Source organism: Anomaloglossus baeobatrachus, chromosome 1 (assembly GCF_048569485.1).
Source record: "Anomaloglossus baeobatrachus isolate aAnoBae1 chromosome 1, aAnoBae1.hap1, whole genome shotgun sequence".
Taxonomy (NCBI): Eukaryota; Metazoa; Chordata; class Amphibia; order Anura; family Aromobatidae; genus Anomaloglossus; species Anomaloglossus baeobatrachus.
Window position 1 is genome coordinate 584,866,091 of NC_134353.1, and position 14,741 is coordinate 584,880,831.

At 43.3% G+C, this 14,741-nt stretch overlaps 1 protein-coding gene across 1 annotated transcript in view; it reads right to left on the minus strand.

The window, feature by feature from the left end:
* PTAR1 (protein prenyltransferase alpha subunit repeat containing 1) overlaps positions 1-14,741 on the minus strand; it is an 83,242-nt gene that overhangs the window by 13,842 nt on the left and 54,659 nt on the right. Inside the window, exons 3-5 of the mRNA XM_075317873.1 lie at positions 11,831-11,897; positions 8,285-8,389; positions 3,449-3,662 (exon numbers count right to left, since the gene is read on the minus strand). Of these exons, the coding sequence (XP_075173988.1) occupies positions 3,449-3,662; positions 8,285-8,389; positions 11,831-11,897 (386 nt within the window). The remainder of the gene's footprint in view (positions 1-3,448; positions 3,663-8,284; positions 8,390-11,830; positions 11,898-14,741) is intronic.

Sequence of the window (14,741 nt, forward strand, 5' to 3'; positions counted from 1 at the left end):
GTGTCTCTGGTACGTGTGTGACACGTGTGTTCTACGTGTGCTATCCGCGATAGCACACGTAGAATCAGTAATTATTATACTCACCTGGTCCTTCCTGATGTCCGCGCTGCTGTCCGTGGTGCTGATCCTCGGTCTCCAGCTCTCCCGTCTCCCCGCTGCTGCTGCTGCCAGGCAGTGAAGTGAATATTCAATGAGAATAATGAGCGGCGGTCGGCAGCAAGAGGCAGCAGCGGCAGAGACAGGAGGGCTGGAGAAGGTGAGTTAATGTTTTTTTTTTTTTTTCACTGACATGTGTGTTTTCTCCGGCGCGTGTCACACGGGACCGCATCCACACTACACCCGTGTGGTGCGGGTGCGGGCCGTGTAACACCCGTGCTGCCGGAGAAAACACTGACATGTCAGCGCTTTGAAAATCGCACACACGTACAAACGCACACGGACACACGTTCCGTGTGGTTTTACGTGTGTGTGCCTGCTACAATAGGGTAGCATTGGTTAAAGTGTCTCCGTGCCGCCGGTACGTGTAAAAAATGACAAACACGTGCCGGCAGCACGGATGTGTGGCACAGGCCTTAGGGAGTTGCATTTTGGAATGGTTTGTCTGGGCAGAAAAACCCCATCAAATGGCGGTAAAGTGATTAATGGATGCAGATGTGGATCAGTGTTCTTTAGAAAGTTGTTTTTTATTTTTTAATCTTTTTAATTGTGTCTACTACGTGATTTACTAGAAAAAGGCCAATCACATTAATCATTGTAGACAGTAGTAGATGGCTGCTTGTTATTTAGCTGCAAATATGAAATATTGATTTGACAAGAAAAATGCAGAGGCAAAAAAATCAGACATCATACAACTTTGTAGCTATCCCTCACTGTGCAATGGGGATTTGATAGTGTAGAAAACATACAATGCTTTTGATGCTAGAAATCTTTTCCCAGAGGAGGGAACTAAAACAGTTTCCATTACTTTCATCTTTAAGTGTCAAACTTTTTCACTCTTTCAATAAAATATTGGTAATTTTCTTAAGAATACTTTATAGCAAACCTTTTGCTGTCTCGTGAGACTTTGCATTCCGATAAAAAGAAATTTTATAACAAAAGAATTTCCTTACAGCAAAAGAAAAAGTAGTGACCTTTCTATAAAACTGCATAGAGCTGGGAGAAGGGGGGAGGGGGAAGAAAAAAAGCTATAAAGAACAGCGAAGTACAGGGCACACACACAGTGTGACTTCATTCTACACTTCTGCCCATAATCCCAGGACATAAAAAGTAGTTGGAAGAAAAAAGATTTTCAGCTCACCTGACACCCGAAGCCATAAGATCCTAGGGATGCACGTGGTCCGCTGGTAAGTCCAAACCAGCCAGCAGGTAACGTGGGAAAGGGAAGTCGGACGCGTTTCGGACTTCATAAATTTAAAAACAAATAAACTAGTCCTTAATCATAAGTAGTAGTACTTATGATTAAGGACTAGTTTATTTGTTTTTAAATTTATGAAGTCCGAAACGCGTAAAGTGCTATGTTTCATACTCTTCACCATGGTCTTCATATAAGAATTTTTTAACCATGTATTAATAAAGAAGTTTGATTTTTACATAAATTTGGAATTGGTGCTGGGTCCGACTTTTCCCTTTCCCACGATAAAAAGTAGTTGCTCTACTCTTCTTAAAGGAAACCTGTCCTGTCCAATATGCACCCAGAACCACGAGCAGTTCTGGGTACATAGTACTAATCCCTGCCTAACCGTCCTGCCAATAATAGCATAGATAAAGGGATCTTTAGAAAACGTAATTCTAAAGATCTTTTATAATATGCTAATGAGCGCAGGTCATGAGTGCAGGTCGCAAGTGCGTTAGATCCTGCGCTCATTCCGCCCTCTCAGCATGCTAACACGCCCACAGGGGTGTGTGAACATGTCATTGCCATCGGTGGTGATGCGTGTACCTGTGACCGTTGTTATCGCCTCGCAGACTCCAGGCTTAGGGTCAGTGCGCATGATCCGAAGTCACCACACTTCCGGTCCTGCGCAGTATAAAGCAGCACGCCATCATTTTTTTTATGTAGTGTACTATAGCTTATTCATCTCTTGTGTATGCTTTGTGTACATCTGTCTCAGCCAGATGAGTACATTTCCAATGATATATCAGTCTTTGAGAAGGGTGTGGAGTCTCATCACACTGCACTTCATTGGCTCAGTGTCCCCTGTCTTTTACTACATCATTTTAGTGTATTGCTGAATGATGCAGCTTCAGCATGCATTTCCTGTCTCCTGCTTGTGACAAGGTTTCCCTGTCAGCTCTTACAAGCAGGAGGCACAGGGTAGAATTATGCAGCTTATATGAAACATAATATAGACAATCAGTGTAAGTCAGCTGAGTCTTATAACTCTACAGCTAATCTCTGTATGGACTTATCTACTATATCAGAACCCTGTTGCGTAAAAGAAAAAATGGATTTTCATGTGTATTGGGAGCAAACAGGGAAGCAGGCAGGATGAAGTTGAGAGGAGGGGGTTTGTGACCTAAAAAGGAACAAAGAGACAATTATGTCATCTCAACTCTGCCACTGTTCTTTGGGTTTTGTTTTAACAGCGTACATGGTGTTAAAAATGATCTGGCAACATCACTCTAAAGGTCAGTCCAACTAAGGAGATACCAACCTTATATAGTTCCTTTTATTACATTAGTAGCGTAAAAAAAAAATCTGAACAATTTTTGTGCCGCCATTTTCCAAGACCCATAACATTTTTTATTTTTCTGTTGGAGATATGAGTTTGCTTTTTCTGTGTTCTGATTTCTATTGGTACCATTTTGGGTACACATGACATTTTATTTGCTTTGTATTACATATTTTTTAAAGAATGGCCTTCAGAAGGCTCCTCATCAGCATTAAAGGGTTGGACATCCTAAATGCCACTGTTAGAGATTGACGGAACCAATTGAAGCCAGCTCTTTTGCTGCAGTTAGCAAGTTTGCAGAAGGTGGCACCTGGCCCGCATGGAGAAGGCTGGGACGGGGAAAATGTTTTTTCCATTGGGACAGGTCCATTTATTAAGAAAAATTCAGAGTACTCAGTGGCTAATATCTTTTGATGACCTGAAGACTAAAGTTTTATAACCATTTTTACCATCTAGGAACTAAAACGGTACAAAAGATAGATGTTTCTTATAAGGGCATGCAGTCATCAAGGTTAGATGAGGCATAAGATAACAATGGCTGTAATAAACGATCGTTTCAGCAGCCGCATCTGCACCGATCGGCTGATTCCAATGGCATCCATGAGTGACAAAACCAGAAGAAGCCATTCGGAGGTGAGATGTGAGAGCTATAAAATCTTGCTATTCCTTTACAGATTTTCATCAGTACAAATATGCTTTTTTTCTTCTTTTAATAAAAATTATGGCCTATCAATTTAATAGCAAGCATGTTAAAAATTATTATACTTTGTAAATACCTTGACATTTAGTTTCCCCAGTTGCTGTAGAACCCAGATCCGATGGGACCAGGAATTGTAGTTGCTTGGGTACCTTCCTGCGGCTTCACAACAGACGGTCATCTCTTCTCGCACAATTCCCTGGAGCTGCTCGGTCAGCACCTGACTACCTGCTTCCTTTTTCACAACCGATGAAGGAATGTGCTCCTGCAGAAGATGCTGCAACACCCATCTCCTGGCATGGAAAAAGATGGAGAGTTGTTACTATTTTTAAGATGTACACCAGCCTGAATCAAAGGCACAAGAACACTCTTCAGGCCCACGTGTGGTGAATGGAGGGCCTATGGATACAACCGACATTTCAGCTTACACAACAAAAGGCATTGTGCAACCACCCAATGCACTGCTCTAAAGCCCGACAAGAATGCTGGTGTACCACAACTTCTAGGCTTTAAAACCTTTTGGCAGTGCAGTTTTAACGCTTATCATGTACCTTAATGAGGCAGAACTTAGCTTTATTTCTTTACCTAACAATATTAGTGGGAATTGAAGAGATCGTCATCTTCTGGACAATAACATTTCCAAACATGTGAGCACATGCCCCTCCAACAGGATCCATGTTGATTTTGTCCACGTACAATGTGTCAGATACCGATGTGTGGAGTGGACCTGTTCTATACAGGGGAAAAAGGAGGTAGTGCTAGCTGTCTGAGGCCCCCTTCACACTTCCGTGAAAAACACGCACGTGTATTACGGGCCGTTTTTCGGGTCCGTATCCCGTTTTTGTGTCCGTTTTTATGGTCCGTGTGAATTGCGTATGCTAGCCGTGTTTGTGTGTAGAACGTCCGTGTGTGCGTGTGGAATTAACGTGTATGTGTACGTGGAATGTCCGTGTGGAATGTCCGTGTGTGTGATGCACAATGTCGTTTATAAATGTCGGCTGACAGCCGACAGAGTTGCGCGATGAGAATGAACTCGGGTGAACTTCACCCGACTTCATCCTCATACCGCGGCTCTGTCTGTGTCGAGTACTGATTAGCGGTCACCTGTGAAGGATTCACTGGTGACCGCTAATCCCCCCGAGTGACTGAAGTCCCCCCCCCCTCTCATACTCACCGATCCCCAGCGTGGCGCTGCACGGCATTCACACTGCTGCGGCGGCTTTTACTATTTTGAAAAAGCCGGCCACTTATTAAACAATCTCGTATTCCCTGCTTTCCCCGCCCACCGGCACCTATGATTGGTTGCAGTGAGACACGCCCCCACGCTGAGTGACAGGTGTCTCACTGCACCCAATCACAGCAGCCAGTGGGCGTGTCTATACTGTGCAGTAAAATAAATAAATAAATAATTAAAAAAACGGCGTGCGGTCCCCCCCAATTTTAATGCCAGCCAGATAAAGCCATACGGCTGCAGGCTGGTATTCTCAGGATGGGGAGCTCCACGTTATGGGGAGCAGCCCAGCCTAACAATATCAGTCAGCAGCCGCTCAGAATTGCCGCATACATTAGATGCGACAGTTCTGGGACTGTACCCGGCTCTTTCCGATTTGCCCTGGTGCGTTGGCAAATCGGGGTAATAAGGAGTTAATGGCAGCCCATAGCTGCCACTAAATCCTAGATTAATCATGTCAGGCGTCTCCCCGAGATTCCTTTCATGATTAATCTGTAAATTACAGTAAATAAAACACACACACCAGAAAAAAATCCTTTATTAGAAATAAAAAAACACAAACATATACCCTGGTTCAACAATTTAATCAGCCCGAAAAAGCCCTCCATAATATCCAATTACTCTACACTCATGCAAGCTGAATACACAGAGGTAATATGAAATCTTTCTACTTAGAATACACATTGATTCTAGTGTGAAGAATGCTGCATGTCTTGTGTATGATCTCAAGGTTTAATGTTCTCGCACGGAATTCTAGATACTAGCGGGTCCAGATCTGGCTCACTGTTATGTGACAAACTTACAGATACTGTGATTCCCCGCAAAAAAACCCCTAACTCGAAAATAAGCCCTAGCAGTATTTTTAGGGCTTTTTGGAGTATGCTTACAATATAAGCCCTACTCCAAAATTAAGCCCCAGCTGCAGTTCATCATACTAATAATATCCTGAAGTAGGGCTTGGGCAGCCCTTTCAGGATATGTAACTTTTATTGCTGTATATTGCCCCGATGTGTTGCAGTAAGCCCCAGAAAATGTATAGCTGCGCGCTGGCTAGTTAAAAGTATGTTAATGCAAAATTAATATTCATCCCTTCTCTCACCCACTCCTCTGTGCCGGCATCAATGATTGGGTGCAGTCCAACCGCTGTATTACTCGCGGGGAGAGTGCGTCAGATTACATTATTAACTGCATAGAGAGAGAGAGAGAGAGACTGCAAGGCAAGAGACAGCTTACTCGCCCGAGGATCACATCACAATCCTTGGACTGGCTGTTGGCTCTCCTGATCCAAGCCTAACTACATGTATTTCTATGCAGCTGTCATGCTCAGGTCAAGAGAGCAGACAGCTAGTCTGAGGACTAAGATGCAATCCTCAGGTGAGTAATACAGCAGTCTTACTGCACCCAATCACGGACGCTGGCACAGAAGGGTGGGCGGGGGGAAGGCAGAATATTTATTATGCATTAATGGAAGAGTAATACAGCAGTCTGACTGCACCCAATCACTGACGCTGGCAGAGAAGGGTGGGCGGGGGGGATAGGCAGAATATTTATTATGCAGTAATGGAAGGGTAATACGGCAGTCTGACAGTAACCCATCACTGACGCCTGCCAGAGGGGTGGAAGAATGAAGGGTGGAACATTTATTTTGCATTAACATACGTTTAACTAGCCGGCGCAACTATAATTTATCTGATGCATATAGCAACACAATGGGCAATGTACAGCAATAAAAAATACAAGGCATGCCCTGAAAATAAGCCCTAACTTATCTCGATCTTTGGTTGACAAAAATGCTATAACAAAAGAAAAACTTTGTAGGTCAGCTCACCTCTAACCCGAGGGGACCTTGCTACAGATTGTGAAAGTCCTGTTCAATTGTGAAATTTCACTCTGGCATCCGTCTCTTCGTAAAAATTCCAAGTTTACTAACAAAAATATTAAAAAGTAATGTCCATAAAGGGATAAAAAAAAATGGCGTTTGTCAGATGTATATTTGTTAAATGCTTTGTGGCAATTTTTATCTCTTTATGGACATGACTTTTTATATATATTATCTTTGTTAATAAACTTAGAATTTTTACGAAGAGACGGATGCCAGAGTCCTACTTCCTACCAAAATTTATAAGACCCAGTCTTATTTTTTGGGGAAACAAGGTAAGAGTCTGATGGGATACTAATCACAACTTCTATGGGAAAATAACACGTTTAGCATAAATATTTTTAAGTTATTCCATGCAGGACGGAATTAATGCATACTCCATACCGACAAACGGATATGGGTATATACTGCACAGAATTATTAGCTGGAAACAGAGGGATTACATTAAATTAGCCAAGCAACCTCATGGACTAGGCATCAAAGCCTGTTGCTTGGTGTAACAGAACAGTCTAGCGCATGCGCAGATACACACCTCTGCGAACATTGCAGTCGTAGGCCATATGGCCTCATGGACAGCACAGAAAGGCACAGTCAGTGTTTACTCTAGTCTTGGGGTTTGGACAGCAGCAAGGAAAGATAAAATTGGTGTGGTGGATGAACTGAGAAAAATATTAAATACTAGAAATGTAATTATTGCTGCCAGTTTTCCTTTAAAGGGATTATCGGGGGACTTATTTTTTTTTCTATTGGCCTAAGAACTTACAGGAAGGTAATTGCTAACTACCTGACAGTTTTGCCTGGTGCCGATATTTGCCACCACAGAGTGGTCATAGACTGATCAAGATGGCGATGCTGTGGCTTTCATTGATGTAATATCTGCTGAGCAGCCACTCCCCTTCTGCTGTCGATCAGGGCTTTACTGCCAACGTCATGCTGCCTAACTGAGGGCTGACGGCTGTCAATCAGCTTGATATCGGCAGTGACGCCCCATCAATAGAGCAGACCGGAAGAGCTGTTCTGATGATGGGAGATCAATTTAAGCAGCAGAGTCACCGTCAAGATTGGACCGTGACTGCTCTGAGCCGGCGCTTGGCAATTCTTACTTAGTCTCATGAGAAAAAAAAATAGTCCAAGATAACCCCATTAAATTACTTCAATCATTAATAAAAAGATACTCTTGGTATTACAAAACTAGTATAATTCGTAATACACATGTACCCCAAAACATTTCCTCTATGTTATAGTCCAATTCAAGGACAGGGTCAAACATTGGCTGTCCCTAAAAATTGATTCTGATAAAACCGGACAGAGGGAGATTTAAAACTACCTTTTCAGAAAATTTGCTTTCATAGGCTGCGGTAGCTATAAAAAAAAACAACAAAACCCAATATGACTTGCCCTCTGTGGATCCAGTATCGGCTCTCAACCGCTGGCCAAGTCTTCGTTGTTTGGTTCTGACGTCACATTGACCGTGCTGCAACCATACATTAGAGACTGGGCAGCAAGGGACCCTGGACCCAGGGAGGCTAAGCAATACTCGTTTGCTTCTTTTTTTTTATAGCTACGTACTTAAGAAAGTTATCTGAAAGGGGACAATCTGCTTTTCTTTGAGTATGATCTAACGTTAGAATAGAAAAATAAAAAATGAAGGTGGCAGGCTAGATATGACAACTGAGAGGTATGGACTCGTTACAATAGATTTCCAACAGCTTTGGTGGTCAAAATTGTGGCTATGCTTATCTTTTTATCAATAGACCAATGCATGTGATGTAGGTAATAACAATTGAACTGATGTGATACCAGACCTGTGAATCCAAGTTTCAGGACTTTTTGGGAACTTAGTCAGGGCCAGTTTTCCAAGCTGTAAATCCTTTTCTGGGTTGAGCGCTCCAGACTGGATCAACTCTTTCCTGTTGGATGAATATAAGGTAGGTTACTGATCTAAAGTATCATTGGTCCAATTACATGTTAGTGTAAATAGGCACATAAACACCGCAGGTATAGTATGAAAGAAATGGTGTCAACTCTGTCTGTTCTGAAGATAGACCATCCCCCCACTTTATAGTTTGGTGATACACATGGGGTCTCTAAACCCACATGGATTTCCTGGAACAATTTCCATGTGTGGAACACCTTTTCTGACTCCTGGACTATCTGGTCAGTCATGTGATGCTGCATTATTTTCCAATTATTTACTGACTTTTTCATATAACGTGTAATGTTTCACATCCTTGTTATTGAGGATAAGATCTGCATATTTTCATTACCATTCATCATAGTCATGACTTTAAAGGGGAACTCTGGGGAAACGCTTTCATAAACCATAAATCTGACATCCATAGCGCGGTTTCCAATCATTATGACTGACGATTGTTTAGATCCCCAGTGCTCCCGCTCCATTTAGGGATGGTATGTCACAGATCAGAGGGATGTTTTCTTTAGGCAGGGGAAACATAGGTGAAAAAGGAATGAATTAGCATGCACAGAAAAGGGGGAAGGGGGTTTGGCCACACAATGCAAAACCGCAATACAAGGAGCCTATAGCTTGGCAGGGGCTGGTCATGTTCCCCGATTTCAGACTGTAGAGAAGGAGAGGTCATCAGGGAGCTGGCTGTTGCAAAAAGCCAGCAGAAGGTCATACACCCTGATCTGTAACGTCACTAAAAGGAGGTAGGAGCACTAAGGAACAAAACCAGTGTCTTCTGATTAGCAGATCCCACGATGATTAGAAATAGCACTATGGCTGTCATCTTTATAGGTTATAAAGGAACTTCCATGTGAAAGAGTGTTCCCCTTTAAAACACGACTCCAGCTGCTTTTTTCCACCGTTGGAGTGCTGCTTTTAATCCTAGGTCCCTGCCCCCGGTCTTAAGACCACTTTACACGCAACGACATCGCTAACAAGATGTCGTTGGAGTCACGGAATTCGTGATGCACATCCGGCCTCGTTAGCGAGGTTGTTGCGTGTGAAACGCACGAACGCTAACGATCAAAAATACTCACCATATCGTTGATCGTTGTCCGGTCGCTCTATTCCCGATTATCGTTGCTGTTGCAGGACGCAGGTTGTTCATCGTTCCTGCGGCAGCACACATCGCTATGTGTGACACCGCAGGAACGAGGAACATCACCATCCCTGCGGCCGCCCGCAATAAGGAAGGAAGGAGGTGGGCAGGATGTTCGGCCCGCTCATCTCCGCCCCTCCGCTTCTATTGGGCGGCCGCTTAGTGACGCCGCACGAACCGCCCCCTTAGAAAGGAGGCGGTTCGCCGGCAACGGCAACGTCGTTAAGCAGGCAAGTACGTGTAACGGGTGTAAGCGATGTTGTGTGCCACGGGCAGCGATTTGCCCGTGACGCACAACCGACGGGGGTGGGTACACTCGCTACCGATATCGATAGCGATGCCGCTGCATGTAAAGTGCCCTTTATAGTCACCCTCTGGCTTCTTCACCTTTTATTGACGCTGCTGCCGACAGTCTTAGGCAGTGTGTGACGTGCTGGTAGCTCCAGTGTTTCATGGAGTGCGCTGGAGATCACAACTCAAATACAACTCTAAAATAGCCTCGTTCTGGCTCTCACAGACTTGAATTTGGAGCTTGTGATGTAGCTTGACTTCCAGCGAGTTAGACGTTGCAGTTATAAGGCCCTGTGTGCATGCTGTGGATTTTACCGCGGAATTTCACCAGATTTCGCTGAAAGAATGCTACAAAAATTGTTTATAACATTTTTGCAGTTCTTCTCCAGCAAAACTTTTGGGGATAAAAAAAAAAAAAAATGCTGTGCGCACACTTCAATTTTTTGTCCCTGCGGGTTTTGCTGCGGAATTTCCTCTGCGGAATTAATTTGCATGTCACTTAATTTCCACAGGTCCCTGCGTTTTGGAGGACTGGCAGAAGAATCACCCACGGACTCTGGGTCGGCGGAGGATTGATCCCCGGTATCTAGCCAGATGCTGCTCCCCATATAAAGTTTATGGGGAACACAATCTGGCGCAAAGGGTAGGAGCAAGTGCTTCATACTCACCTATGACCAGGTGGCTGTCACATTGCTCCCGTGGCAACTCTTTCATCTTCCAGAGCCGCCGCTCATTAGGCTCATAACATATTCACGCCTTCCCTGCTCACCGGTGGCTGTGACTGGTTGCAGGCAGACACGCATCCACGCTGAGTGACAGCTTTCTCACTGCAACCAATCACAGACGCCGGTGGGCGGATCTATAGCGTACAGTAAAGTAAATAAATAATTAAAAAAAAACGGCATGCGTTCCCCCGAATTTTGAGAACCTGCCAAGATAAAGCCTCACAGCTGGGGGCTGGTATTCTCAGGCTTGGGAGCCCCCCAGCCTAAAAATATCAGCCAGCAGCCACCCGGAATTGCTGCATCCATGATGCGACAGTCCCGGAACTTTTCCCGGCTCTTCCCGTTGCCCTGATGCGGTGGCAATCGGGGTAATAAGGAGTTAATGGCAGCAGCCCATAGCTGCGGCTAAGTCCTAGTTTAGTGATGGCAGGGGTCTATGAGACAACCCCTCATCACTAAACTGTAGTGAAAGTAAATAAACACAAACAACCCAAAAATCCTTTATTTGAAATAAAAGACAAAAAAGGCCCCCTCTTTCACCACTTTATTAACCCCACCAATAACAGCCCTCCAGGTCCGACGTAGTCCACATGAGGTCTGCTTCCAGCTCTGCTACACCTGACACTCACAGCAAGTGCCATAGTCCATGACTGCTCTCTGTGAGGGTCAGGTCGCAAGTGAAATGAGCCACGCAGGATCAGCGGTGACTTCACTCATGTGCTTTGCGTTGACAGGTGGAGGACTCCGGACGCTGGTCTCCTGCTTCCAGGCCAGCTCATGCATATGCAGTTATGCACTGCACAGCCGACCCATAAGTAGTAGAGCGCCAGAGACAGCTGCACGGGACACAGCATTGCGTGAGAATTCAGCAGCACGGACAGCAGAAGCGGGGATGGACAGGTGAGCATCTCCCTGTGCTATCAAAATAACGCAGGGACTTACCACAGCAAATCTGCAGCAAACTGCGGTAAAACCGCATGCGGTTTTCGGGTGTGGTTTGCTGCGTTTTTTTAACGCAGGTGCGGTAATCTTTCAGAACAACTTGTGAACATTTATCTAACGAAGTTCTGATGCCTGAATGAGTGACACACAGATCCCAAAAAAACCCGGGAAAAAAAATGTCACCGAAGCCTGAACAAATTGTTGCTCTGCAATGGTCCTCAAGTGAGGTATTCTAGAAATAATAAATAAAAAGAAGAACACAAGCAATGGAAAACCTTAGCATTGGTCCACGTTTCTCATTAAGAAAAGGCAAGTGAAGGAGGCATACCTTACATTCCATGCAGTGGTGAAATCCGGGTTCAGCAACAACAGGGTGCAGGTTACATCAATCAATTCTAAAGAAAAGAGAGATTATTACATCACTGAATATCATCTCAACAAATATACAGTATTCTGTAGAGCTGGGGGAACCATTATTGGTAAAAAGGGAAAGAAATCCAGCACTCTTGTGGTATCCGGTAATATTGGAGAAAGACCTTCTTTATGCAATCAATGTTCATATAAAATCCAGCATCAGGGACAGGAGAATGTACAATGATGCGTTTCGAGCAATGATCAAGAGCACACTAAGTGCTTGAAACGCGTCATTGTACATTCTCCTGTCCCTGATGCTGGATTTTTAATGATCATTGCATAAAGAAGAGCAAAATAGAAAAGCTACTCACAATAATGTATAACTGCCACTCATAAAATGTAAAACCATGCTGAGCACCTGCGACCAGAAGGAAGACATAGTGAAAATTGAAAAAAATCAGAATTGGTAAAAATAAAAAAAAGTATTTATTGAAAATGCAAATCAACCCATGTTAAAAAAGCCATATAGTCATACAATATGCGCTCTTACTCATAGGTGACTACTTTTGTTTTATTTTTACCAATGCTGATTTTTTCCATTTTCATTATTGCATGAAGAAGGTCTTTCTACAATTTTGTCGCATACCAAAAGAGTTCTGGATTTCTTTCCCTTGCTTGTATTCAGTGATGCCGTGTCGAGTCCGTGCACCTGCTTCCTAGCTGAGCTGCTACTTTATTTGCATGATCTTTAACCATTATTGGTACCCCAAAATATTAAGCACATAACGTAAAAATCCCCAGAAATAAAAGTTTAGTGAAACAGATTTGGATATATATCTTAGGCCCCCTTAACACATCAGTGATTCTGGTACGCATGTGCTTTTTTTTATACGTACCAGAATCACTGACATACGCAGACCCATTATAATCTATGGGTCTGCTCACACATCAGTGATTTTTCAATGAACGAGTCTCCGTGCAGTGTACACGCGTGTCCGTGATTCTGCACGGAGACAAGTCTGTTTTTTTCTGGCATCACTGATGACCCACGGACCACACTATGGTGCGATTCGTGTGTGATCCGTGAAACACATACCAGAAAAACACTGACATGTAAAATAAACATTTTCAACTCACCTTTCCAGCGACGCGCTGTGCAGCCTCCGCTCTCTGCAGTTCCTGCCCAGCTCATGAATATTCATAAAAGCAGGAACAGCCGACCTGGAAGTAGCTGCAGAGAGCGGTGGGCGGACGCTGCAGAGCCGAGGAGCACCATAGACAGTAGGAGCTAAGGCAGGTGAGTAATGTCCATTTGCAATCACGGATCACAGATTGCACATGGACAACCCACGTGTGCCGTGAATCACGGAACACGGAGGGACATGTGCGTGTTTTACATGTCAGTGAAGAACATCAGTGAAGAACGTCAGTGTTTTTCACTGACGTGTGAAGGGGGCCTTATAAGTTTGATATGCAAAAGTATAAAGACACAAAAATATATGAAAAATATTTCAGGGGGGTAAAAAAATGATAAATTAAAAATAAACAATGCCAGAACACAATTATAGGCACCAAACAAAACAAAAAAACTAAACTGAACAAATGGTCTTATTTCTTGTTCTCAATGGCAAAAACATGAGCACTGTAAGCAAACCAGAAACACTAATAAAAGTTTGTTACCCCACCCCCTTTCAGAAAAAAAAATATAAAATTACATATTTGGTATTCTTAGGTCCTAAAAGGTCAGATCTATTAAAATATACATACAATAATTCATAACTGTATGTTAAAGGGAATCTGTCACCAGGTTTTTGCTATCTCATGTGAGAACAACATGATGTTGACAGAGACTCTAAATCCAAAGATGTATCACTTCGTTTAATGGATGCAGCCACTCTGACACAATTAGTTTTGTAAATTTAGCAATGCAGAAGTACTCAGAAATCTGCCCCCACTCACAACAGGCTCTCTATAGGCAATGTACATTGACAGTGAGTTGCTAATCACAACAGGGGGAGGGGAGCATGTCAGACTACTATGCACATGCACAAGACAATGTAATCCAGCAATGATAAGGTCCTGAGGTTAAAACAAACATGGCAAGTAAACAACACCAGGACCTTGATAAGAGACATTGCTGATTTCTCGGTGTTAACTCTTCAGATTACATAGCAAAAACCTGCTGACAGATTTCCTTTAAACAAAGAAAGAAACATGGAAAACCAATGGGAGCCGATTTAAAACTAATTTTACCAGGCGAACAAGCGTTTTAGAGACGTGCGGCACTGCAATGGGGGCCGCCTGTTTGCCCTCCTTCACCAACTTCTTCCTAGGACACTGGGAGAGGGAGATTTTTCACGGGAAGAGCCCATGGGTCGCTGATCATGTGCAGTGATGACTACGATTTATAGATGGCATTTTCTTTATATGGCAAGGTATGGTAGAACATTTGGGAATATTTATGAAACAACTAAAACATAAATAATAAAAAAAATAAGATCACCTATACCCACAGTAAAGCAGCTGTGTATTTCCTGGACATCCGCATCGAGTGTGACCAAATTAAGAAATCCACAGCAGGTTTTACCTCAGGTTGGTACCTGTGTTTTTATGCCTTCAATGCAATAAAGCACATTGAAAAAAATAAAAAATGTGTTGTCATTTCCTTCTTCTTCTTAGATAGATAGATAGAGGGATAGATAGATAGGTAATGGATAGATTAATGGATAGATAGATAGATCATAGATAGATAGATATATAGATAGAAAGAGGGAAAGATACAGTGCTGGCCAAAAGTATTGGCACCCCTGCAATTCTGTCAGATAATACTCAGTTTCTTCTTGAAAATGATTGCAATCCCAAATTATTTGGTATTATTATCTTCA